This window comes from Mesocricetus auratus, unplaced genomic scaffold (assembly GCF_017639785.1).
Source record: "Mesocricetus auratus isolate SY011 unplaced genomic scaffold, BCM_Maur_2.0 Super-Scaffold_100006, whole genome shotgun sequence".
Lineage (NCBI taxonomy): Eukaryota > Metazoa > Chordata > Mammalia > Rodentia > Cricetidae > Mesocricetus > Mesocricetus auratus.
Genome location: NW_024429190.1, coordinates 78,717,438 through 78,744,317, shown reverse-complemented (window position 1 = coordinate 78,744,317; position 26,880 = coordinate 78,717,438). Strand labels below are relative to the sequence as shown.

The 26,880-nt window shown below is 40.7% G+C and overlaps 1 protein-coding gene across 1 annotated transcript in view; it reads left to right on the top strand.

The window, feature by feature from the left end:
* The window catches only part of LOC101830879 (ATP-binding cassette sub-family G member 3-like), a 40,622-nt gene extending 22,283 nt beyond the window's left edge, over window positions 1-18,339 (top strand). The window contains exons 10-15 of the mRNA XM_005076380.3: window positions 276-365; window positions 1,681-1,805; window positions 10,762-10,916; window positions 13,924-14,013; window positions 15,843-15,928; window positions 18,045-18,339. Coding sequence (XP_005076437.2) covers window positions 276-365; window positions 1,681-1,805; window positions 10,762-10,916; window positions 13,924-14,013; window positions 15,843-15,928; window positions 18,045-18,231 — 733 coding nt within the window. The 3' untranslated portion in view covers window positions 18,232-18,339. The remainder of the gene's footprint in view (window positions 1-275; window positions 366-1,680; window positions 1,806-10,761; window positions 10,917-13,923; window positions 14,014-15,842; window positions 15,929-18,044) is intronic.
* Window positions 18,340-26,880: the final 8,541 nt, after the last annotated feature.

Below are 26,880 nucleotides of genomic sequence, written 5' to 3'. Positions count from 1 at the left end.
GTCAAGTCAGCATAAAACTAGAAACTAGGAAGCACAGGCTCTCTAGAACTGGAGTGACAGAAGGCTGTGACCCACCATGATTGTGCTGCCAAACATTCCTGGGTCCTTTGCAAAAGCAACAAGCACTCTTTACTGCTGAGACATCTCTCCAGTACTCATTTTTTTAAAGAATAGATCTGTGTAATGTTATTCAATCTACAAAACACGATGTGTTACAAAGAAACCAACCTACTGTTGAATTTACTGTTGCTTTTGTTCCCATTCTCCTCTGGCAGAGCCAGCCTACTATTCTCACTCACCGTCTTCCAGTGTGTGATAAGCATGTATCCCAGGAACCTCTTTGTGATCGACAGGAATCGCTTTCTGTGAGTAGCTCCTGCCCCAGGCACAGGCATCAGGGGCTGGTGATCAAGCTGATTATGTTCATGGTTGTGCCTAGCATGTCATTTCATAAATTATCTGTAATTCTGCCATTTATTACTTATTTAGTTGAAAATAAACACATTATGAAAATTTGAGTTTATCATATGGTATCATGATTTTTGAAATATAAAAGAGATTACTGATATTAATGAAATTTGGATGGGAAATCAGGGGCAGAGGTGTCTGCTGTTCAGAGAAAGTTTCAAATTTGGGGTGTGGTCACCAGATCTCAGTGCTGCAGACAACACAGCAGGAGGGGACGAAAAATCACAGGAAATTTGTGATCTCCTCCCCCCAATAAAGATGTCAGGGGTTCATGGCACTTCCATGTAGTGGGTTCAGCTGCACACTGGAACTGGAGAGTTGCAGCTGTGTAATAATGAGAGTGTGCACAGCCTGGGGATGGAGAGGTGGAAAGAGCCAGACAGCAGCTGTGTAGAAAGAGCTGTTCATCTCCTGTGTTTTTCACACATGAAAGAACCTTTTCCTGATGGCCTATTCTTAGGATTCATTGCTCACAAAGATGGCCAAGATTTGCCCCAAGTACATGCCAAGGAGAGGAGACTTCAGACAGGAGCTGAGGACCTCACTCAGTTGATAGAGTGTTTACTTTGTGTGCATGAAACCCTGTGTAGGTTCACACACACAAAACCATGAGCATGGCCATATGGGGGTGGAGTAGAGGTAGGAGAATGGTCATTCTTGGATACATATAGAATTTAAAACCACTCTGAACTTGGGATTCAGAAGGACCAGCAGGGAAAAGATTAGGTTTGGTATCTGGTAAAGACTTGTGGTTATAAAAGAGAGTAATGAAGGAATAAATCTGTCCTAAAACAAGAGTAGCTGAAGAAAAGGATGTAGTGTCCTGAAACTGTACTGTGACCTCAGAGTGACAGATGACCACTGTCTGAGATGAGGTACAAATGAACTTCTCTGGGAGACAGCTCCAGAGGGGCAGAGACCCTGAGGAGAGTGGGCTCATCAGACTGTTTCCATGGAAGGACACTTGTGTGCCCAGAGTAGACAAAAGAGGGGAGAGTTTTTTGATGGGGAGAATCAAAGTGACAATGTTATAAGGATGATGGCCCAAAGATGCTGGTCCCTAAGATGGGGACATGTATGGGAGTCAGCCTGGAGCATAGGGGACACTGTCCTGTTAGGTTCCCTGTGGTAGCAGAGGTCAGTGTAGCCAGCATCTCACCTGTCCCTTCTGGACTAATTTAAGGATGTATAATGTTATCTTTGTCTCTGTAGACACGAGCATACCAGTGGATACTACAGAGTGTCATCATATTTCCTTGGGAAATTTCTGGCTGAGCTGGTACCCAGGGTGTTATTGCCAAGTATCATATTCACTGTTGTGGTAGTCAGCATAGCAGGTAAGTGACAAAGCAAGAAAATGCATCTTTACTCTTGGGGGACTATGTTTTGGTTTGTGCAACTCTGGCAAGCTTAAAGTAGAGAAGCATAAGTAGAAAAACATGTTTCCACCATATGCCATCTAACTTATTACATATCTATCCATACCTTTTGCAATGTTACTACCTTGATCCTAATGACTTCCTCTGTCTGCTATCTTTTTAAAATTTTTTAAAATTTAATTTAAATTAGAAGTTTTCTTCACATGTCAATCCTAGCTCCTTCTCCCTCCCCTCCTCTCTCACCCCCTTCAACCATCTCCCAATCCCAATTCCACACTCCAAGGAGGTTGAGGCCCTTCTTGGAAGATCTGGAAAGTCTGTCAAAAGATCTGGGGCAGGGCCTAGACCCTCCCCCATGTGTCCAGGTGGAGACAGCATCCCTCCAGGTGGAATGGGCTCCCAAAGTCCATCTGGATAACAGGGTTAAATGCTGATTTATTGCCTAAGGCACCAAAGGATTCTGAGGCCTCCTCACTGACACCCACACTCAGGGCATCTGGATCAGTCCCATGCTGACCTCTCAGCCATCAGTCTGGGGTCTATGAGTTCCCCCTTGTTAAGGTAAGCTGATTCTGTAGGTTTCACCCGCCAAGTCGTAACCCCTTTGCTCATCACTCCTCCCTCTCTGCAACTGGGTTCCAGGGATTCAGTTAAGTGTTTAGCTGTGGGTGTCTGCCTTTGCTTCCTTCAGCCACTGGATGAAGGCTCTAGGATGGCATACAAGGAAGTCATCAATCACATTATAGAGAAGGGCATTAAAGGTAGCCTCTCTACTATTGGCTAGGTTGCCAGTTGGTGTCATCCTTGTAGGCCTCTGGACATCTGGACATCTCACTAGTACCAAATCTCTCTTCAGACCTTTAATGGGTCCTTCTATTATGGTATTTCTCATTTTTCTCTCCTCTATTCTTCCTCCTACTCAATTTTCCTGCTCCCCCATGTCCTCCTCTCTCCTCCTCTTCACCCCTGTCTGTTTCCCAGCTTCCTCACCTCTCCACCCAGGCTCCCAAGCCCCTCAGAAGATTCTGTCCTGTTTCCCTTCTCTGGGTTACCATGCATATCACCCTTAGGGTCCTGTTGTTTCCCAGATTTTCTGGCTGGGGATTGTAGGCCGTCACTCCCATGTTTCAGGCCTAAAACCCATATATGAGTGACTATATATTATGCTTGTCTTGTTGTGACTGGGTTACCTCACTCAGGATGGTTTCTCCTAGTGCCATCCATTTGCCAGCAAATTTCAAGATTCCATTGTTGTTTTCCCCTACTTAGTACTCCATTGTGTAAATGTACCACATTTTCTCTATCCACTCTTCAGTTGTGGGGCATCTAGGTTGCTTCCAGGTTCGGGCTATTACAAATAATGCTGCTATGAACATAGTGAAACAGATGCCCTTGTTGTATGAATGGGCATCTTTTGGGTATATGCCTAAGAGTGAAATTGCTGGGTCTTGTGGTAGACTGATTCCCATTTTTCTGAGGAATCTCCATATTTATTTCCAAAGTGGCTGTACGAGTTGGCACTACCACCATAAGTGGAGGAGTGTTCCCCTCTCTCCACATCCTCTCCAGCATAAATTGTCATTGATGTTTTTTATTTTAGCCATTCTGACAGAAGGAAGATGGTATCTCAGAGTTGTTTTGATTTGCATTTCCCGGATGGCTAAGGATGTTGAGCACTTTCTCTCAGCCATTTTAGACTCCTCTATTGAGAATTCTCTATTTAGTTCTGTAGTCCACTTTATAATTGGATCCTTTGGTGTTTTGGAGAGTTGCTTCTTGAGTTCTTTGTAAATTTTGGAGATCAGCCCTCTATCAGATGTGGGATTAATGAATATCTTTTCCCATTCTGTGGGCTGCCTTTTTGTCTTATTAATTGTGTCCTTTGCCTTACAGAAGCTTCTCAGTTTCAGGAAGTTTCATTTATTAATTGGCGATCTCCGTGTCTGTACTACTGGTGTTATGTTCAGGGAGCAGTCTCCTGTACCAACTCGTTCATGGGTGCCTGCCACTTTCTCTTCTAAGAGTGTCAGTGTGGTTGGATTTATATTGAGGTCTTTGATCCATTTGGACTTAAGTTTTGTGCATGGTGATAGACAAGGATCTATCTGCAGTCTTCTACATGCCAGCATCCAGTTATGCTGGCACCATTTTTTAAAGATTCTATCATTTTTCCAACGTATTATTTTAGCTTCTTTGTCGAAAATCAAGTGTTTGTAGGTGTGTGGATTAGTATCAGAGTTTTCAATTTGATTCCATTGTTCTACATGTCTATTTTTGTGCCAATACAAAGCTGTTTTCAGGACTATAGCTTTATAATAGAGCTTGATGTCAGGGATACTAATGCCTCTCGAAGCTGCTTTATTGTACACGGTAGTTTGGGGTATTCTGGGTCTTTTTTTCCCATATAAATTTGAGTATTGTTCTTTCAAAGTCTGTGAAAATTTGTGCCAGTATTTTTATGGGAATTGCGTTGAATCTGTAGATTGCTTTTGGCAGGATTGCCATTTTTACTATCTTAATCCTACCAATCCAAGAGCATGGGGGTTCTTTTCATTTTTCTGGTATCTTCTTTAATTTCTTTTTTTAAAGACTCAAAGTTCTTGCTGTACAGGTCTTTCACTTGTTTGGTTAGCATTATCCCCAAATATTTTATGTTGTTTGGTGCTATTGTGAAGGGTGATGTTTTTCTGATTTCTTTCTCAGGCCATTTATAATCTGTATATAATAGGGCTACTGATTTTTTTGAGTTAAACTTGTATCCTGCCACTTGGCTGAAGGGGTTTATAAGCTATAGGAGTTCCCTTGTAGAGTATTTCAGGTCACTTATGTAAACTCATATCATCTGCAAATAGTGAGAGTTTTACTTCTTCATTTCCAACTTGTATCCCTTTGATCTCCTTTTCTTGTCTTATTGCTCTAGCTAGAACTTCAAGTACAATACTGAAGAGATATATATAGAGAAGACAGCCTTATCTTGTTCCTGATTTTAGAGGAATTGCATTGAGTTTCTGTCTGTTTAGTTTGATGTTAGCTGTTGGTTTACTGTATATTGCTTTTCTTATGTTCAGGTATGTTCCTGTTATCCCTGATCTCTCCAGGACTTTTATCATGAAGGGGTCTTGGTTTTATCAAAGGCTTTTTCCACATGGAGTGAGATGATCATGTGGTTTTTCTTTTGCAGTTTGTTTATATGGTGAATCACATTGATAGATTTTCTTATGTTGAACCATCACTACATCCCTGCATGAAGCCTACTTGATCATGGTGGATGATTTTTCTTTTATGTTCTTGGATTAGATTTGCTAATATTTTATTGAGTATTTTTGCATCAATGTTCATGAGGGAATTTTGTCTGTGCTTCTCTTTCCTAGTTGTGTCTTTGTGTGGCTTGGGTATCAAGGTAATTGTAACTTCGTAAAAAGAGTTCGGCATTGAACCTCCTGCTTCTATTGTGTGGGACACTTTGAGGAGTATTGGAGTTAGCTCTTCTTTAAATTTCTGGCAGAATTCTGCACTGAAGCCATCTAGACCTGGGCTTTTCTTGGTTGGGAGATTTTTATGACTGCTTCTATTTCATTAGGGGTTATAGGTCAGTTTAGATTGCTTATCTGCTCTTGATTTAATTTTGGTAAGTGGTATCTGTCCTGAAAATTGTCCATTTACTTTAAATTTTCAAATTTTGTGGAGTACAGTTTTTGAAAGTATGACCTGAAGATTCTCTGGATTTCCTCAGTGTCCGTTGTTATGTCCCCCTTTTCATTCCTGATTTTGTTGATTGCATGTTCTCTCTTTGTCTTTTAGTAAGTTTGGACAGAAGTTTGTCTATCTTGTTGATTTTCTCGAAGAACCAACTCTTTGTTTCATTGATTCTTTGTATTGTTTTCCTAGTTTCTGCTTTATTGATTTCAGCCCTCAATTTGATTATTTCCTGGTGTCTACTCCTCCTGGGTGAGTTTGCTTCATTTTGTTTTAAGCTTTCAGTTGTGCTGTTAGTTCTTCCTATGACTATTCTCCTGTTTTTTCATATTTGCACTTAGTGCTATGAACTTTCCTCTTAGTACTGCCTTCAAAGTGTCCTATAAGTTTGACCCAAGAATGGTGCAATTGCACGTTGTTCAATTTCCATGAGTTTGTAGGGTGTCTGCAATTCGTGTTGTTATTGAATTCTAACTTTAAAGCATGGTGGTCTGATAAGATACAGGGAGTTATTCCAATTTTTTATACCTGTTGAGGTTTGCCATGCTTCCAATTATGTGGGTGATTTTAGAGAAGGTCCCATTTGGTGCTGAGAAGAAGGTATATTCTCTTGTATTTGGGTGGAATGTTCTATAGATGTCTGTTAAACCCAACTGGGTCATAACTTCTGTTAGTTCCTTTGTTTCTTTGTCTCGTAGTCCTGTCTAGAGGTGACAGTGGGGTGTTGAAGTCTCCTCCCACTATAATTGTGTGAGGTCTTATGTGTGATTTGAATTTTAGTAATGTTTCTTTTACAAATGTGGGCACCCTTGTATTTGCGGCGTAGATGTTCAGAATTGAGACTTTATTCTGATGGATTTTTCCCGTGATGAATACGAAATGACCTTCTTTATCTCTTTTGATTGATTTTAGTTTGAAGTCTAATTTGTTTGATACTGGGATAGCTACACCAGCTAGTTTCTTGGATCCATTTGACTGGAAAATCTTATCCCAACCCTTTACTCTGAGGTAATGTCTGTCTTTGAAGTTGAGGTGTGTTTTTGTAGGCAGCAGAAGGATGTAGTATGCTTCGTATCCATTCTGTTAGCCTGTGTCTTTTTATAGGCAAATTAAGACCATTAATATTGAGGGAAATTAAGGACCATTGAGTGTTAATTCTTGTTTGTTTTTGATTTGTTATTGGTGGTGTAATTGTTTGTGGATTTACCTCCCTTTTTCTTTTGTCTTTTGGTAAAGTTGGATAATCTATTGCGTATGTTTTTGTGAGCATAGTTACCTTCCTTAAATTGAAGTATTCCTTCCAGTACTTTCTGTAGGGCTGGATTTGTGGGTATGTATTGTTTAAATCTGGTTTTGTCATGGAATATCTTGTTTTCTCCATCTATAGTCATTGAAAGCTTTGCTGGGTATAGTAGTCTGGACTGGCATCTGTGCTCTCTTAGTGTTGGCAGAATATCTATTCAGGACCTTCTGGCTTTGAGAGTTTCCATGGAAAAGTCAGGTATGATTCTGATATGTTTGCCTTTGTATGTTTGTAAAGAGAAGCTTTTTCCTTGTGAGAAGCCTTCCTACCAGCCTGGTTCTAGAGCCACATCAGTCCCAAATAAACACACAGGAGACTATATTAATTATGAAGCTGTTGGCCTTGCTTGTTTCTTACTGGCTAGCTCTGACTTAAGTAATTACCCCATAATTGTTAATCTAAGTATGTCTCTTACTGGAGAAGTTTCCGGGCTTCCTACCCCATGGCGTTACATCTCGACTCTCTGTGTTTCTCCTTCCCAAAGTTCTCCTGGACTCCTAGCCCCACCTATCTTGGTTCCCTGTTGGCCCAACAGTGCTTTATTGACATATACATAGGACTTCCCCCATCATCTCCTCTTTTCTGTCTAAACAAAAAGAAAGGTCTTAACTTTAACATTGTCAAATTATATATAAAAGAACAGTTATCAAGTAATAACACAGTTACAATATTTTGTCTATCAACATTAAGCAAGATTTAAAGAAAATATTATCTATCTCATCCTTGTGAGTCCAAAAGTCCAATATGTAGCTTATCTTTTATCATAACTAAGGAAAACTATAATTATAACAATCTGTCTTCAACTCCATCAAAGACCACAGAAGGATAATATATAAGCACTAGGATTGACAGAGACATCTTACTGCAGGACAGTCACCCGAAGTTCCTCTGTAACGTTGGGGCATCCATCTTCAGCCCATAGGCCACAATGTATCCAGAAGATTTCTCAACAAAGCAGGAAATTTCATACTGTCCATCTGCATTGGCAGTCTATCAGTCATTTTTCTTTGTCCTGCAGAAAGTCTTGTAGACTCATCCATGAAGTAGGAACCCTGTAAGACTGAGTTCAGTAGTCACTTTCCTGTGGGTCCTGTATGTCCAGTTTATACAGCAACAGTCAAACAATCTAGGCAAGAGCAGTTTCTTGCCCAAATGGCTAATCTTGCCATGTTGAAAGCAAACTCCGTAACAAGTTTCTTCGATGCCCATCTTCCTCTCAGATGTAATTGGCGCTGCCAGGAGCAGACATTTCTCATTGTCAAGAAAAACCCTAAACCATTTTAAATGCCATTTTCTGAAGGTCTTTTAAAGGTTTGAAGATTGTCTATCTATCTCAAATATATTTCTGTATATCTAGAAAACCTAACTTACCTAACTATAAATTCTATTATAAGTAAATATCTATAGTCTGTATTCAGTTATGCATTATGTTTTAAAAGATCAGTATGAGCACAATACTTAATCAAGAGGAAAAATATACACATCACAAAACTGACCTTGAGTTTGTATCAGTAAATGAAAAACCATACCCATTCCATAATTCCCCTTTTTACCATTAAAAAGAGATTGGTTGTGATCATTAACCAATTATAAACAATTCCATTTAAGTGAAAACAAAGGTTTATAAACAAGATGGGAATTAGGATGTCGCTCATTCCAAACTGCTTCATGCTGGAAGGGGGTGCTGTTCATACCATGGGGATCATGACAAAACTCAGAAACCTGTACAAGTCCTTATTTCCGTGGTCTGTAAAGCTCCATCATCTTAGCTGTTTTAGTGGTTGGAACACCTGGTCCACTGTTTCTGGAGGTCTTGGTTCATCAAACCACAGAAGCCTGGAAGGAATCCTCAGCTTTTCATTTTCTGTAGAAACATAAACAAAAACTCCTTTCCCAAATAACATATTCTTATACTTAAATTTTGAAGTCAAGGCATTTTCAAAAGATATAAGTTGAATTAATTCAGTAGCATTTATAATCAAGTGTACTTTAGCAGTTGTTCCTTCCTGAGCAATCAAAAAACTGAAAAACACAATAGCGTACAGTAACCAGACTCTGTGTATTTTCCATCTTTACGTGGCTTATTTATTTATCTATTATTACTCTTTTACTCTCTGTGTTTCTCCTTCCCAGAGTTCTCCTGGACTCCTAGCCCCACCTATCTTGGTTCCCTATTGGCCCAACAGTGCTTTATTGACATATACATAGGACTTCCCCCATCATATGTTAGTTGGCCTTTTTCCTTTGCTGCTATTAATATTCTTTCTTTATTCTGTATGATCGGGCTTTTTACTATTTTGTGGTGAGGGGACTTCTATTTGTGGTCCAGTCTATTTGGTGTTCTGTAGACTCCTTGTACTTTCTTTGGCATGTCTTTCTTTAGTTTTGGAAATATTTCTTCTATGATTTTGTTGAATATGTTTTCTGTACCTTTGAAGTGGATTTCTTCACCTTCTTCTATACCTATTATTCTTAGATTTGGCCTTTTCACAGTGTCCCATATTTCCTGGATATTTTCTGTTAGGGATTTTTTGGACTTAACATTTTCTTTGGTCGATGAATCTATTTCTCCTAATGAATCTTCAACACCTAAGATTCTCTCTTCTAACTCCTCTATTCTGTTGGTTATGCTGGCATCTGTGGTTTCAGATCGTTAACTCACGTTTTCTAGTTCCAGCATTGCTTCAGACTGTGTTTTTTTTAATTGTCTCTATTTCAGCTTTCAAGCCATGCACTGTTTGAACTGTTTCTTGTAATTTTTGGTTTGTCTTTTTTCCATTTGTTTAAAAGACTTTCTCATTTCTTTTTTAAGGGTCTTTATCATCTTCATGAAGTTGTTTTTAGGTCATTCTTTTCTGTTTTGTCTGTGTTGTGATGTTCAGATCTTGCTGGTGTACATTCCCTAGACTCTGGTGGCATCATATTGTTTTTTCTGTCGTTGAATTTGTTCTTGTCATCTTCCCATACATTCTTTCAATGGGTACAGATGTGATCTCTTCCTTTCCTGGTTAATATGGGTACAAGGTTCTCTTCTGGTGTGTGCAAGCAGGTCCAGTTCACTGATGGGTACTGATGGGTCTCAGACACTCCCTCTCTCAGTGGGTGGGAGCTCTGCTCTCTGCACTCTGCACTCTACCCTCTGCCCTGAGTGGGGGTAGGCTAAGGCAGGCTCTCTCAGAAGGCTCTTGGTAGCTCTGTTTTCAGGGGGCCAGTAAAGCTTGCTGCAGTTCCCAGTCCAGGAGATCCTGGGGAGTCATCCTGCTTTCTTATAGAACCCAGACCCATCTGCCTAGTGATACCATCATCCAGAGTTGTCTAAGACTGCCCACATGAATTATTCATCAAGAAAATGCTGGCATAGACTTGCCTTAGGGCCAGTCTAAAGGAGGCATTTTCTTAATGAGGTTGGCTCTTCCCATAAGATCCTAGCTTGTGCTATACTGACAAAAAACTACCAGTAAGTCCTGATTCCAATTTCATTACTAATGCAATTATATAAACACAAGAAATGTGGACATGAACATGTTCTACTGCTGATTTCTCCTGTAAGACAATGCAGTAAAATTTTAACCAGTTGTGTTGCAAGTAGCCCTCCATTCCAGGATCCCATAAATTGTTCATATTTATGTGTAGAGGAGAATAGGTAATATATGAAAGGTATTTTGTAGCAAGTATAAAAATAAAACCATATGATAGCACTGGAGAAATGCACATGGTTAGGAAAACATGCTGCTCCTCCAAAGTCCCCTAGTTTTGTTCTAAGCATCCACATGATCAGGTAGTAGATTCAGACTCAGAGAAGTTGGATGACTGTGAAGCTGTTACTGGTCTTGTTGGTTATTAAAGTATTATCTGGAATATGTACAATTCCCTTGACTTAGGTAAAAGAACTGACCCCACTTTTAACTTTCTAAGGAATCATAAAAGATCTGAAGAGATTCTTCACTATGTTGTTTACCATCATGATATTGGCTTATTCTGCCAGTTCCCTGCTGCTCTCTATAGGAACAAGGAATAATAAAGTGACAACACCAACAGTACTTATGACGACCTACTTTGTGTTCATGCTGGTGAGTGTGAATTGTGTTTTCCTGAAAGGAAAATTTTCCTTGTGTTCCTTCTTGAACATGTACATGTTTGGCACATCTGGATTTGAGACATGAGGCCCTTTGCTAAAGCTTATTATGGTCTTTAGGAGAGAAGGAACAGCCTTTCCTTCAAGGCTTTGTGGCTACTGCTCTGATGTCAGTTTGATGAGTAAGAAAACAAAGAAAGACAAAAGAAAACAAAACAAGAAAGAAAGAAAGCTTTCTTGGATACACAAGTAAATGTGTCCCATGTTGTCCACTTTGGGGATTCTCAAAAGGAATCTAACAATACCTCATTCCCTAAAGGACATGCATATTGTTGATAGAGTTTAATTTTTTCTACTTTTGATAAGTGTGATTGCAAAACTGATGTAGAGATTGAGTACTTAGGTAAACTGTGTTAATTGTACAGCATGTCAGCATGTGCCCAAGTATTACTCCTGTGCAGTAGGACATCTCCAGACTGATGTCCTTTTCCTTTCTGTGGGACCTTGGTATGACCAGAGCAAATGGCATGATGCCCTTTGTATGGGGTGGTAAAATGTGCCAGAGTCCGTTGTGCTTATTCCCAGATATGCAGGCAGGCCTAATGAAAGTCACTTATCAATAGAGGAGATGAATCATTCCTTACACAAAAGGGGGATGGGTTCTCTCACCACTGTTTTGTTGCTCAGAATTGTTCTGCTAATCAAGGACTTTTGTATTTCCATGTAAAATTTAGTATTTTTTCAATTTATGTGAATTGTATTCTAATTTTCTTGGGAATTGCATTGAATCTGTTGATTTCTTTTGGTAGGATGGTTATTTTTATATTTATACTACCAACCTATAATCATGGGAGGTCTGCCTATCACCTGGTATCTTCAGTTTTCTCTTAAGCATCCTAAAGTTTTTATTATTCAAGTATTTTATTTGGCTACATTTTTTCAAGATCCCCACCTTGTTTCTTTCCCATTATGTTTGTAATTTGTACTTGGAAAAGCTCCCAACTTCTCTGTGTGCCATAGTGTTTTATCACAGCCAAAGGAAAGGAACTAAGACAACAGGTTATTGTATAAAGTTTCTATGTGGGACCTTATGAAACCAAATGTTTTCTATATAAACATTTGGTCAGGTGATGGTGAAGTCCTTCTGTGTATATGTTGTCTTATTGATTTATTAAATAAAGCACTGTTGGTCAATAGGGAAGCAAGATAGGTGGGACTAGGAGTCGAGGAGGATTCTGGGAAACAGAAGCACAGTCTGTCATGATGTAGGATGCAGAAGAAGTAAGAGGTTTGGACCTTTTTCTCCGGTAAGAGAAGATTAAGTGGAAATATTCTCATTAGCAGTTATGGTTTAATAATTAAGTCATTGCTAGTCAATAAGAAACCAAGAAAATGGCTAACAGATCCATAATTAATATAGTGTTTTGTGTGTTATTTGGTGACTGAGACAGCTTGGGACACAGGCAGCTGGCGGGAAGACTGCAAGTTACAGTCAGGTGCAGTCTGAATGTATGCACACACAGTCACTGTTTTGCTTATTCTGGTGTACTTGAGTAGATAGGACAAGTTCATTGTGAACTCCATAGCTGCCCCTTGTCCATCCCCATCAGTGCTTTCTGGCATCTCCATGTGATTCTGTGGTTTGGCAGCTTTTTAAATGGGGATTTGTCACTTTCTGTGCTGCTCTTCACCACACTGTGTGGTTTATCAGTTCTAGGATTGAGTTTTTCTGAAGGTAGTATTTTAATTGAATCCAATATTACTCCTAATGTCATGAATAGAGAATCAAAACTCATAAGTAACAAGACTTATTGATTCTTGGAAGTAGAAATGGGTATGTGAGGTTCAGTGTTTTTTCTACTTAGGGTTTCTATTGCTGTGATGAAACACCATGGCCAAAAAGCAAGTGGGGAGAAAAGGGTTCATCCAGCTTACACTTTCATATCACTGCTCATCACTGAAGGGAGTCAGAATAGGAACACAAACAGGAAGGATCCTGGAGGCAGGAGCTGATGTAGAGATGATGGAGGTTGCTGCTTACTGGCTTGTTTTAGTGACTCACTCAGTCCTCTGTCTTCTAGAACCTAGGATGGCCAGACCAGGGAAGGAAACACACACAATTGGTCTTGGCCTTGTCACCTCAATCAGTAATTTAGGAAATGCCTCACTGGCTTGCCTAAAATGATACTATCGAGAGTTTTTTTAATTTAATTTACTTAATGTTTTTTATTTATTTTACAAGCTGATTACAGTTTCCCTTCCCTCCTCTCCTCCTATTCCTAACCCTGACTATCATCTACCCTCTTCCTACCCACCCCTTCTCTGTCTTCATTCAGAAAGGGGCAGGTCCCTCATGGGCCTGAACAAAGCAAGGCACAGTGTGTTGAGGAAGGATTGAGGCCCTCCCTAGAGAATTTCCATTCCCTGCTCTACAGTGAATTTAGCTAGTATCCAATTGATATATGATGTTCCAAGACAGTTTTCTTCTAACATGGGTTCCGGGATGGCAGCAGTTTTATTAGAATAATCACTACAGTTGGTCTGTCAGCTTGTCAAAGATTCAATCAATCACATGTTGAAAATATATGATACAAATGATTATTCTGCTGGGAATATCACCATCCCCTGAATTATGCCGTATAAACTATATAACTACATAAATTAGATATTATAAGGAATCTAAAGATAATTTTAACTATGTAGGATGGGTGTATTTAAAATTAAAAGAATGTTCATAGGTTGTATGCTGTTTTAAAGATAATGTCATTTCTGTAGGTTTGGCTTCTTCAAAGGGGTGTCAGGATTTCCTTTTAAAAACACAAAGATGCTTGGCTCTGTAGAGTGAAGAATCCTGTTTCTGTTTAGAGTTAACTGAAAGAATGATTTAAAGAGCTGGTCTCAGCAAAAATGACCAGAAGGATTAGGGGGTCTTGAAGAGGAGGATCTTGTCTCGAATTCTTAGTCAACATACTGGTTCTAATTCCTGATTTTGCTCTTCACAGTTTTTCTCAGCTCTGGAAATATATTCAGGAAGCTTACTACCTGGACTTTCTCCCATTCAATACATTAACATTCCTCATTATGGATTCACAGTAAGTTGTTATGTCTGTTACTGCACTTGACTTCTCCAAATGTAGCACCTGAAATGATTCCAAACCAAGTCCTTTTCCCAGCTGTAATCTCTAACCAGATCCTTCCCAGGATTCTCCTTCCAGGAGCTAAAGATGTGAACTTTCCTGTTGGTTTTACCAAAGGCCAGTGAGTCATGTTGGGTTTTCCCCAGTCATGTGTTATTTTGGGGAAATAAATGGTGAGAAAAATCCCAGGATAAACAGGAAAGATAGATGACATTATGAAAAGTATACAGTTGTGATTCTATCCAATAAGGAAATAAAGAAAGGATTAGGGACTATAATACATAGTTTACATCAGGAAGATGAAAGAAACAGAAACATGTGATATCTGTAGGGAAAAGGGACCAGCCAAAGAAACACACCCAGAGCAGAGCCAAAGAAACATACCTTGGCCCTGCAGCTAGAACCAAAGAAATGTACCCTGACCCTGAAACCAGTGTTGAAGACTCACACTTTGTCCCTGGAATCAGAGCCAGTGAAAGAAATGCACCCTGGCCCTAAAACTAGAGCCAAAGACTAAAAAGGACCAGAGAAGGAAACACACGTTGGCCCTGAAACCAGAGCCAAATCTGACCCTAACCCTGTGCAGAAAACTAGCCAATCCCTGAGCAGGAGATTTAAATCTGACCAATCCCCACCCTGGATGCCATACATAAACCCTGTGTTTGTTCAGCTTGTGGCTGTTGGTTCTGCCCGGCTGTCCTCCACTCTCCTGGATTCTTCCCTCCCAATAAACCCCTTCAATGAGCTTTGGGTGAAGACCTTCTTTTGCAGCAGAGCAGAGGTGACCCTGGGCAGAGCAGAGTAAGCAGGGCTGCAAGACTTTTGCCTTGGCAGAGTGGAGTTGTTACACTCTGCTCTCCACTCTCCCTGGAGCAGAGCTGAACTGTAGCAACTTTTCACTCGGGAACCTTCTGCTGGAGTAAAAATGTACACCAGGCAAACATGCCCAGCTGGAAGGCCCTCTCCTGCTGGAGCAGAGGTGATAACACTGGGGAAGACTCTCCCTGAAGCAGGGCTGTAAGCTGCTATGCTTACTGCAGCCTGTGGTAGTCCTTGGCTCCCGAGCTCCAGGATACCTTTCCATCTGAGCTGTGTAACACAGTATTCTGTGACTCCCGAGTGCCAGAATACCTGTCCTATCTGATCCGTTCAAAATGCCTACAATTCCCACAGCCATACTGGCATTGTCAAGCTTTCTCTGCAGTAAAGTGTATCTTAACAGACTTCATTATTGCCATAATCACAACTGGTTTTGATGAAAGCAACAAGAAATATTGTTACTATAAATCAATGGTATTGTTTTAATTACCATGTTTACATGGTTATGTACTGGGAAGAGAAGTAGGTGCCTGAGGTAATCTAGTTAGAGTCCACCTCTTAGTAGTTGGGAAGTTCCTTCATTTCAATCCTAAACCTCCCAAGAGGGGAAGGAGCACTGCTTTGCTGGGCAGACTGAACTTGGTGGGGTTTTTGTTGTTTAAATGTTTTTGAGCCTGATGGTGGTGGCTCCAGCATTTAATCCCAGCACCTGAGAGGCAGAGGCAAGTGAATTTCTGTGAGTTCAACACCAGAGTGATCTACAGAGGGAGTTTCAGGGCCAAACGACAGAGAAACCCTGTCTGGAAACACACACACACACACACACACACACACACACACACACACACACACACACACACGAAATTACAGTCAAGATTGTATTTGAAGTTATTGCTGTGTTTATTCTTTGGAAAACTATAAAAATATTAAACTATTTGTCTGTCCTGTTTTTGTTTGTGTTACAGGCTTTGCTACACAATGAATTCTTGGGGCAAAACTTCTGTCCAGAGCACAAAACAGCAAAAATAAGTAGCTGTGAGAACTATGTAATGTAAGCTGTAGTTCTGGGTCACAATGGGGACATAGAATGCTTCTAGACTTACAAGGGAAACCCATCCATTCATGATTAACACTCTGTCCCTTGCCCATTCCCCACAGTGAGTCATTATAACCAATACACATATAGCTGTGTTTCCATCCTACTGTTCAGTGGTGTAGACAATGTGCAGAAAGGGTTCTTTGGGCCTTTAAAAATGGTTTTGGTGTCTTGATTGTGGGTTTGAGTTCCTTGATTCAGAACATTTGAGTCTGACATAGGCTGCTCTGATAAATCACAGGGCACACAGTTTGTACATGTGTAGATTATGGTTCCTGTGAGCAGAGCCCAAGAATGTCAGGGCAGCAAGGGCAGCAAGGGCTGAGCTGTGCCTGCCAGATTCCAGAGTCTTCCCTCTGCTCACTCTCTGGGAGACTTCAAGAAAGCAAAGGCCAGTGTGTGTGTGTGTGTGTGTGTGTGTGTGTGTGTGTGTGTGTGTGTATGTGTGTGTGTGTGATGAAAGAAACACATATTTCAGTATTTTGAGAAGGAAATCTTATTTGTGTCTAATGCCATTAAAATAGAAACACAGGTTTATAAAATTAAAGTGTATTGTTTTAACATTACAGTACAGCCTTCTCTATGATTGTTCTCATTGATTTGATATTGATATATCAATGAGAGAAGAACATGATGACAAGTTAAATCTCTCATGGATGTTTAAAATAATAATGAAAAATAGCAAAGCAAACTTATGTTTGAATTACTGATAGGAAAACAAGTATAGAAGGAATATCTTTTTTAAATTATTTTATTTTCAAAAGAATCTTATTTTTACATATCAATCCACCCATTCCCTTGCTCCCCATCCTCCAATGCTACCAACAGACCCCCCAACCCATCCCCACCCACTCCCCCACATCCCCACTCCCCAAGGATAGTGAGGCCCTCAATGGGGGAGCATCAAAGTCTGTCATATCATTTGGGGAAGGACCTATGCACTCTTTTCTGTATCTGGGCTGCTGATAAACACTGGCTCCACTTTTAGAGGCCCCATAAACTTCCCAGGTCTCCTAGCTGGCACCCACTTTCAGAGGACTTGGTTAGGTCCAGTGCTGGTTCCCCAGCTTTATGACTATAGTCTCTGTGCTCTCACAAATCTCCTCTCTGCTAGTGTAGTCTGGCAACCTTCTAATACAAAATCATTACCATTTTCTTGTCAGAAGGATGGGGATGGGTAAAGTGAATCACCAATCTCATCCTCACTAGAGGAAGAAATCTGACCTTTCGGCAGATTTTAGAACAGTTAAATCCTAAGAGATACAAAGGATGGAGACACAAGGATGGACACACACAGGCATGGATGTACAGAGGGATGGATACACACAGGGATTAAAACACACAGGATGTGTATACACAGGGATGGAGATACACAGCAATAATTGTAATTTATCCAGAATTTTTAGCAGAAGCTGCTTTTCTATCCTGTATCAGGGCTTCTGCATCCTGCTGTGCTCCAGCAGCTACTAAGGCTGTCTGTAGCCATGTGCAGCTGGGAATGTTCCATAGCTGAGTATCTATGGTTGTTACTGCTGACTTAATATAGCAGCTGACAGGAATTGACTGACTCCTGTCAGAAACCCTTATTCTCCTCTGGTCCTCAGTCTAGATTTTGAAGCTGTGTGTTCTTTTGCATGGCTCTACTGAGTCAGCAGAACTGCACAAAGCTTTGTTCTCTTAGAGTGTCTGTGTCATTAGGAAGCTAAGGTTTTTCCCTTCAGGAGAAACAAGACCTTCATCCATGCCTTTGTCCTTTGAAGAGAGAGCAGCATTGTAGATTGAAAAATGAATGACATAGTGAAGAAAACAAAGATGGATTTTAGCATGACTCTCTAAACTTGCCCAAGTTCACCAAGCATTCTTTCTCTATGATTCTAAATAAATGTGACAGCTACACCTCTTTGGAATGGTTTTTGAAATTAACAAAGGGACCTGATTCAAGCAGTTTAGATTTCATAACTAGTAACTTCATTATTACTGTTCTCAAAAATAAGAAATTTTAATGATATGTAGAAGAAAGTGAATGTGCTGAATGAGCTTTGACATTATTTTTGTGTGTGTTGAATTACAGATGTACTGGTGAAGAATTCTTGATGATCCAGGGCATTGATCTCTCACCATGGGGCTTCTGGCAGAATCATGTGGCCTTAGTTTGTATAATGATTATCTTCTTATCAATTACCTATGTGCGGTTATCAGCACAGAACAAAGTAAAAGTTCTTAAGTCTTGTTGGAGGAAGTTTCAACAGTTGTTTTAAGAGATGTGATTCCAAACTATTCTAACTATGTATACTCATGGACAAAGGCTACCGCCAACATTACCAGGAAAAAATTCCCATTGTAATGACCTGTGGTGAGTACAGAGACTCATGGCATCTCAAGGTACCAGAATAAGTGTTTCACCCTAAACAGGACAACTATGTCACCCCCTCTAAAGCTTAGAGCTGTGAGAAAGAGGGCTGTCACATTACAGGAGCCAGAAGATCAAAAGAAAGATGGGAAATGCTATGTTGTGTGCATGAAACACACAGCCATTGCACATTCATGTGTGCACGCGCACACACAGCCATTGCAACCATGGTCTGTCTCACAATACCTACTGCTACCTGCACAAGACATAGTCTCTCATCAGCATGGCAAGTGTTTGAAAGGGACTCAGTGGGACCATACTTCCTTGTGCTGAACTATTGCTACTGGTAGATTATGGAAAATAGGCAGTCTCTGGTTTCACTCTAATACTCACAGGAGAGCAGCACTGCTCCAGTGGATAGTCTAAAGTCTAGTGTCCCAAAGACAGCTCTGGTTAAACTCAGTGGATCCCAAGATAGTTCCCAGATATTAATGTGAGAAAGGGACTCATAAAGAGGGGCATTTGAAAAGCTTGAAAGGGAAATAAGAAAGGTGGGAGGGAGTGAGCATGGCTGAAATGCATTATATACATATATGGAATTGTCAAATTTTAAAAATATTATAAATATAAAATGGAACTTTTATGTAAATTATCTAATTGAGACCTTTTCTATTTGTTTTCTATTATACTATAATTCAGCAATGACTTTTTTTTAAGTTTACAAGCGCAACACATTAAATTATAAGTAAAAGAATCCTAGGCTCAAATTAATGTTATCGATAATAATCACGAGATGCAATCAATCAAATTATTTGACTTAGAAAAGGAGAACTTGTCCAAGAAAAACTTATGTTGTTAAGATCATTTGTATCAGTTGTTCTCATCTTTACAGTGAGAACATAAAGTATCATCCTCCAAATGTAATAGCCAATAATTCCTACACCATAAAAAATGCATCAACTCTCTAAAACATGATATAAAGACTATGTTACTTTTATTAATAAAAAATAATCAACTTGGTGTGGAGGTCCATACTTGCTGTCATGACTTGGGAGGAGGAAGACAGGAGTTCAGGGTCAGCCTCTGCTAGGTGGTATGTTTGAGGCTACCATTGAAAGACCTCGGCATCAAAGCGCCGGGCACTGAACCGAACCCTCTGCCCAAGAACCAGGGCCAGATCACTGGCTGCAAATGCAAGAGGTGATTTATTGAGTGTAGGTGTGAACCCCACAAAGCTATCCACCCATGAGGGCGGAGACATGTAAACTGACACAGGTAGATATAAAAGGAAGTGAAAGAGGAAGGAACCTCCCTTTTTCTCCGGGAAGCCAGCCATGCTTCTAACTCCTGGCCTGTGTGACTCTCTCTCTCTCTCTCTCTCTCTGGTAAATAAATATATTGTTTTCCATATATAGCATTGAATATCCCGCTTCTGACAACCATTATGTTAAGAGAAGCTTTTTCTTGCTAGCCGCTTTGGTATATCACCCGCCAGTCGCCTGAGCTCCGCCACATTGTAGTCCCCAAATAAACACACAGGAGGCTATATTAATTATGAAGCTGTTGGCCTTGCTTGTTTCTTACTGGCTAGCTCTGACTTAAGTAATTACCCCATAATTGTTAATCTAAGTATGTTTCTTACCGGAGAATAGTTCCAGGCTTCCTACCCCCATGGCGTTACATGGTGACTCTCTTGTATTTCTCCTTCCCAGAATCCTCCTGGACTCCTAGCCCCACCTATCTAGATTCCTATAGGCTCAACAGTACTTTATTGACAAATAACAGGACTTCCCTCAACAATGAGTGACCATAAAAACATCTTTGATGAGCTCATTATATAAGATTTATGGATGGTGTCTTGTTAGAGTATCTATTGCTGCAATGAAACCCCAGGACCTAAAAGCAAGTTGAGGAGGAAAGGGTTAAATTGGCTTGCAGTTCTACATCACTGTTCTCCACTGAAGGAAGTCAGGATGGAAACTCAAACAGGGCAGAAACCTGGAGGAAGGAGCTGATGCAGAGGCCATGGAAGGGTAATGATTACTGGATTGGTCATCATAGCTTGCTCAGCCTCTTCCTTATACAAGCCAGGATCATCATCCAAGAGCTAGCCCCACTCACGGTTCCATAGCCCTCCACTACTGATAATTAATTACAAAATGCTTTACAGCTGATTCTCAAGTAGGAATTTCCACACATGAGGCTCTCTCCTCTCTGATGACTTTAGCTTGTGTCAATTTGTCATAAAACCAGCTGATGTAATGGCTCAGGAGTCTTGACTGGGGCCTTTGGCTACAACTGCAGTAAAGACATAGGGTCCTTGTGTTATGAAATGGTTCTTGTGACTTTTCAGGGGTGCTCTGATCTTTTCGTGCTTAACTCAGTGGTGCATAATTGTGCAAGCAGCTCTCCTGAGGAACATTGCAGAGACACAAATGTTGGGGCCCTGCCTTGCACATCAGCATCTGTAGAAACTGCATTTCAAAATAATTGCCCTTTCCTATATTTTCTGGTTTCCAAGATCCTTGTAGCCCTGGAGATTATGACTATGCTGCTGTATCTGCACCGTCACAGTTCGTTATTTCCCTTGGATTTCTATAATTTACATTCATAAATTCTTCATTCAGTCTTTTTGCATAAAAGGAAAGTAATATGGGTGTTTTTAAGCTTCTTACATCTGATGCACAATGGAACAAAAAGTCCAGTTTGGCTCTTGATACAGACTCAGTGTGCCCCTAGTTCTTCCTGTTGGCCCTTTCAGTGTTCCTTCTAGCCCATCTGTATTCCTTGTGACTCTGTTGACCCAGCCTCTCTCTAGCAGGGACCCACAGCTGCCACAATTAGCTAGTATTCAGGTAGGGGACCTTCATCCATCTTCCTGTTCTCCATTCAGGTCTCTCTTAACTTATCCTCAGTTCTGGTGCAGCCTGTCCACATGAGCTACCACACACATGAGCTACCATGAGCCTGTCTCCACCCACTAGTGTAGCATGAGTTTTCTGGGTCCTGCCGCCCTTGAGCCCCAAGTACACACATGGATATTATATTAGTTATAAAAGTGTAGGCCAATGCCTAGGACTTCTTATTGGCTAACTCTGTCTTAATTATTAATCTATTTCTATTAATCTATGTATTTCCATGGGGCCTTGGATTACTGTAGAACTCCTGAATCTGCTAAGTCTTTGCTGGCTACATGGTGATTCCTATCTGCCTACATACACCAGAATTCTCCTCATCTAGTAGCCCTGCTTGTCTTTCCTGCCTGGCCAATCATAATTTTACTCATCAACCAATAAGAGAAACATATGTACAGCAGACATTCCCCCATGACCCTAGGGACCCAATCTTTTGTTAATGACCCAGAGAACTCCTAGCTCTTCCCTGCCACCCTGTCAGTATTTCCTTCTAACCAAGCTCTATTCCTCTAGGAGTATCTGCTGAACTGCACAACAGCTCTCCCAATAGGTTGGAATTTAGGACCCACACATTGGCCACACTTGGCTCGGAGCAGAGTGGGCAATAGCAACCACAAAGAGAACATCTACCCAATGAAGACAATACCAGATATTTACACAATGAAACACATCAAATACTATAATTCCAGATGCCTAGGTCCCAGTGCATAAAATAGAAACATGACCAACCAAGACATCATGCATCCTCCAGAATCCAGCAACCCTGTCAAAATTCTAAAGAATGAACTAAAGTAAGATCCAGCTAGAATACTCTTGGTTATGGACTACATATTACTCCAGAGATACAGGTTTATCAATCATGCTCACTGCTTCTCTATTCATAACACCTGAAGTTGAAAACAGACACAATGTCCATCAGCTGGTAAAGAGAAACTGAAGCTGTGATACATTTACACAATGGAACATTATTCTGACATTAACAAAAATGAATTTCCAGATAAATGAACTCATGTAGCAGCAATTTATCTGACAGAGTTAACCCAAACCACAGAACGAGAAGTACATGCTTTCCTTTAAATGTGAGTGTTAGCTTTTATGCTTCAGGCATGTGTACTTCAATATGAATAAGAACAGACATTAGGTAGTTGCTTGTAAGGGACCAGGGGTTATGAGAGCATCGTTGAAAAAAGAGAAATAAGAGTATAGTGTTAAAAACAGGTAAATGGAAAACCATAATAGGACAATTTCATGTGGAGGGATATGGGGGGACAAGGTAAAGGAGGGAATAACAGAAGGCATACCTAACAGTAAAGGCTATTTGCAAAGTCATATACATACTTACTACCATAGAAGCACCCTAAATATATATACACATAAGAAAGAAATTTAAGTGGAGTCACAGTATAATGGAAGAGACAAGGCCCCAACAAGACATTTTATGTCACCTAGAGTGCAATTAATGGATTATATCATGTTGAACCTTTTGTCAAAGGAGTTCCTATAGGTCTCAATTATCACAGATTATTTATAAGACTGTATCTTTGGGGTGTTAGTGACTGTAGTAGCTTGATTTACCAGGTCAAGGTGTTTCAAAATGACTTCATGGTAACTCAGTAAACCACCATCCCAAACAGGCAGTTTCATAAGGCCAGCAATGGGTCTGGGTTCTCAATCCTAGTTTATCAGACACTTGAATACTCACCAGAAACTCTCTCTGTCTGAGGATGATCTATGCTGACATGAAACTGAAAGAAATGTCCATCCTGAAAGGCACAGGGAATTGGCAACTTCCACAGGAACTGTAGCTCTCTCCAGGGAGGACAGCCTGTTTGAAGCAGCCCATGGCATTGGAGTGATTCTCTCATTGCCCATCTGGAAATAAAATGGTAACAGATGTCTAAAACAATGGGCATGTTGCCACCATCTACTTTATATAGTTTCCACACTCTGTGGTCTGAGGTCTGCACAGTCCAACTAGTGGCATTTCAGTGGGCACAAGTATAGGAATGTCTGCATACCTGGGCTAGCACTACATCAAAAACACACACTATGTGTCAACATCAATGAAGTGTCAACTATCCTTCTCCACAATATATAGGCCTTGTTGTTCTTTTGTTTAAGTTACAGAGCGTGATGGAACATGAACCAAGAGATTCATTAACCACGTGGAGTTTATTAGTGAGAAAGGGAAGTGAAGGGGGAAGGGAGAGAGAGAAAGAAGCAGAGAATGAGACAGAGAAGGGAGAGCATGGGGGGGTTGGAGAGAGAGAGAAAAAGGGAGAGAGGGCGGACATGTGGAGGTGCTCGATTAAAAAGGGAAGCTTGCACATGCGTACAGAGTCCTTATACAGCCCCATAACGGTGATATAGCTATGTGTGTCTGGCCATTTGTCAGTGAGCAGGGTCAGCATAATGCTGAGGTTCCAACAATCTCACCTCTTAGAATGAAAAAGGTGGGGAGTTAGGTTTGGCAGGTTAGGGAATAAGGGTGTCAAGTTCTCAAGACTTCTTCCTGCTGATCTGCGGGACACTGACCATCTTTGGGGAACCTGAGAAATCTGAGGTTCTAGCACATCCTGGGGTAACTGTTTGTTTCATTGCAGTCCAGGCTGTATGGAACTCTGGCTTCTTTGCAGATCTGGCAAGATGTAGTGGACAAGACCAAGTTTGGAATTTTTTTCTTCAGTCCTGGTACTTGATGGGCAGAGGATCATAAGATGAGGAAGGGGTTACCAATAGGGCCCCAAGATAAGGAAAGGGAGTCTTGGGACCAGGGAAAGATTGACTTCTTTAGGGAGAACAAATTGGAAAGAAAATCTGAAGAGACACATGCATTTCATTACGAACTCAGTCTTATAGATTCCATGAAATGCTGGGAAAATAATAAGCAGTAATACGTTGTTTATGATCTAATAAAGCTTGTCTGCATATGAGAATGCAAAGCTAGCTACGGCATAGAGGCTGGCAATGAGGACACACACCACCCATACCAGGATTTAGGAGACAGAGGCAGATGAACGCCCCTTAGACGCTGTAGCATCTCTCTCAGTGCTCCATAGAGAAGAGTCCAGCTCCAATACCCATGCTTCTATTTTCATGTTACAATACCAAGAGAAGAGACCAAACACCTAACAACTGTGGCCCAACATGACAATTCCAGCACCATTCTCACTTCCTCCAACACTCACATCCCCAGTCACTTCAAAGACATTTACTCACACTTGCCTAATTTGCATTGCTGCTCCCTTTCCTGGGTCTCTCTGATACTTCCTGTCTTTGCAAGCAAATGTCTCCCATTTTGTTTGTGACTTTACCAATAACTAGAGACTTGTAGAGATAGGTGCTTGCTAATTGAGACAAAAGAGTTGGCCACTAAACTCTTTGGCACTGAAAAGTGGGCTGAGAGACTTACCACCTAGGAGTCAGGCTGAAGAGTCAACACCAAACTTGGATGCTCTGTTCACACTGAGTCAAGTAAAGAGACTCCAGTTGTGTGGATACAGACTGGAGGAGGCCCACCTAGAAGTCACTCCAGAAGAGGCCAGGTTACATTCAAGCAGGCATAGTTCTCTCTGGGCATGAAGGAGGCATCCTGTTTCTGAGGTGAGGTGAAACTCTGCACAAGGGTTAGAGTTCTGGCTGAGAACTCCAGAGGAGATGTCCAGCCTAGGGTTCAGGAGGTGAAAGTCAGGGCAAAGTGTTCACAGAGGAGTCTGGGTGGGAAAACTTGGGGGCTGAGGAGCCTAAAGCTTGAGAGCTACAGTCAGGAGTGCTTTAGAGCCTGGTGTTAGAAGCAACATCAGGGGTGGAAAACACTTGGTTTTACTGATCCATCTGTCTAGGATTTGCATAAAGAGTTCCTGCTGAGGGGTCCAGCACAAGCTTCAGGTGCTGAGAACTCAGGAGGGAAGAGCCCTGTGCCAAACAGGAGTCCTGGAGAGTTCAACACTGATTCATAGGGGTGGAAGATTGTTGTTATTGTTTGTTTATTTGATTTGTTTTTTAGTTTCATGCAAGACTACTACATTCACATCATTTCCACCCCTCCACGTCCCCCTCCAAATAAACTCTTGTCTTCCTGCATCCTCTCAAAATCATGATCTCTTTCATAAATATTGTTACAGCTCTCTCTCTCTTTCGATCTCTGTCTCTCTCTCTATCTCTATCTCTTTCATGTGTATTTTTGTGTTTGTGTGTGCATGCACATGTGTGTATATGATCTACCAAGTTGATTCAGTATTGCTGTATGTATACGTGTTTAGAGCTGACCAATTAGATTGGACAGTCTATCAGGGGCTCCTACTTGGAGGACACGGACTCTCCCTCTTAACAGCATTGATTGTATTTGTTCATCTAGGTCGAGACATTTGTTGAAATGTTGGACTGCTATTGTCATTGTACTAGCCTTGCTTAGGCAACCATATCCTGTGATTTCATGGGGTTCAGCATTCAGATCAGTTCTAGAAGACATTCATTCACTGTTGTGTTGATGGGATTGCAAACTGGTGCTGCCACTGTAGAAATCGGTGCAGAGAACTCTCAGAAGACTAAATGAGATCTACCGCATGACGTGTCTATACTGCTCCTCTACACAGGCTTCCTGGAAGTGCATATGACTGAAATCCATACACCTGACCATGGCATCAAGCATACTGTAGTTGTGTACTGTTGACTGAACAGCAAAAGGCTAGATTTGATTTCTGTCCCAATCATTCCTTTGTAGCAAAGGAGCTGTGGGACCCAAAATAAGAGCTAATAGAAGAATAATAGAGTATTATAAATAGCAACATTAGAATTACATTCCTCACAAGGCTTCACTCATCAACTCCACTTGGGCTAGTAACGTCCATCCAAATAGTTTACACAACATTGATATAAGAAGACACATCTGTCGTTACTTTGAACACAGCTGTTTTGCTCACACCATAACTAATCCAGCATTAAAAACCAATGATAGCCAGGCGGGGTGGCGCACGCCTTTAATCCCAGCACTCGGGAGGCAGGGGCAGGCGGATCTCTATGAGTTCCAGGCCAGGTTGGACCGAAAGCCTCCAAGACAAACCCTGTCTCATAAAAAACAAAAAACAAAAACAAAACAAAACAAAAAAACAAAAACCAATGATAAGTCACTGGTGAAAGGTGATTTAATCACCTATAAAATCAGTGTTTAAACAAATAAACCTGATATATTCTATTTTCATAGGGGATATTTTCATTATTTCTATATTATTTTTTGAATGACAACATGAAATGTAATTTGGAAATTGAAGTAGTTTGAATATAAACACTAGTGATTAAACTGTGCAAATTGATACAATCAAGAAATGACAGACCCTGAAAATCCCTCATGGAGGCACTTGCCCTACCTGGGGAATGGAGGGGGGATGAAGTGGGGGTGAGAGGTTGAGAGGATTGGGGGAGGTGGGGAAGGAGGGGAGGGAGAGGAAACTGAAAGTGACATGCGTAAAAAGCTAAATAAAAAATATATGGAAAAAAGAAATAATGTGATATGTTTTCTTTGTTAGTTCATACAATCCATTTTCCTTTAAAGTTTTAAATGCAAAATTATATTATATTTTTTATACTCTGGAATTTATTAGGTGAAGATAGATATTAACTTTTGGCATTATGAACTAGAAAAC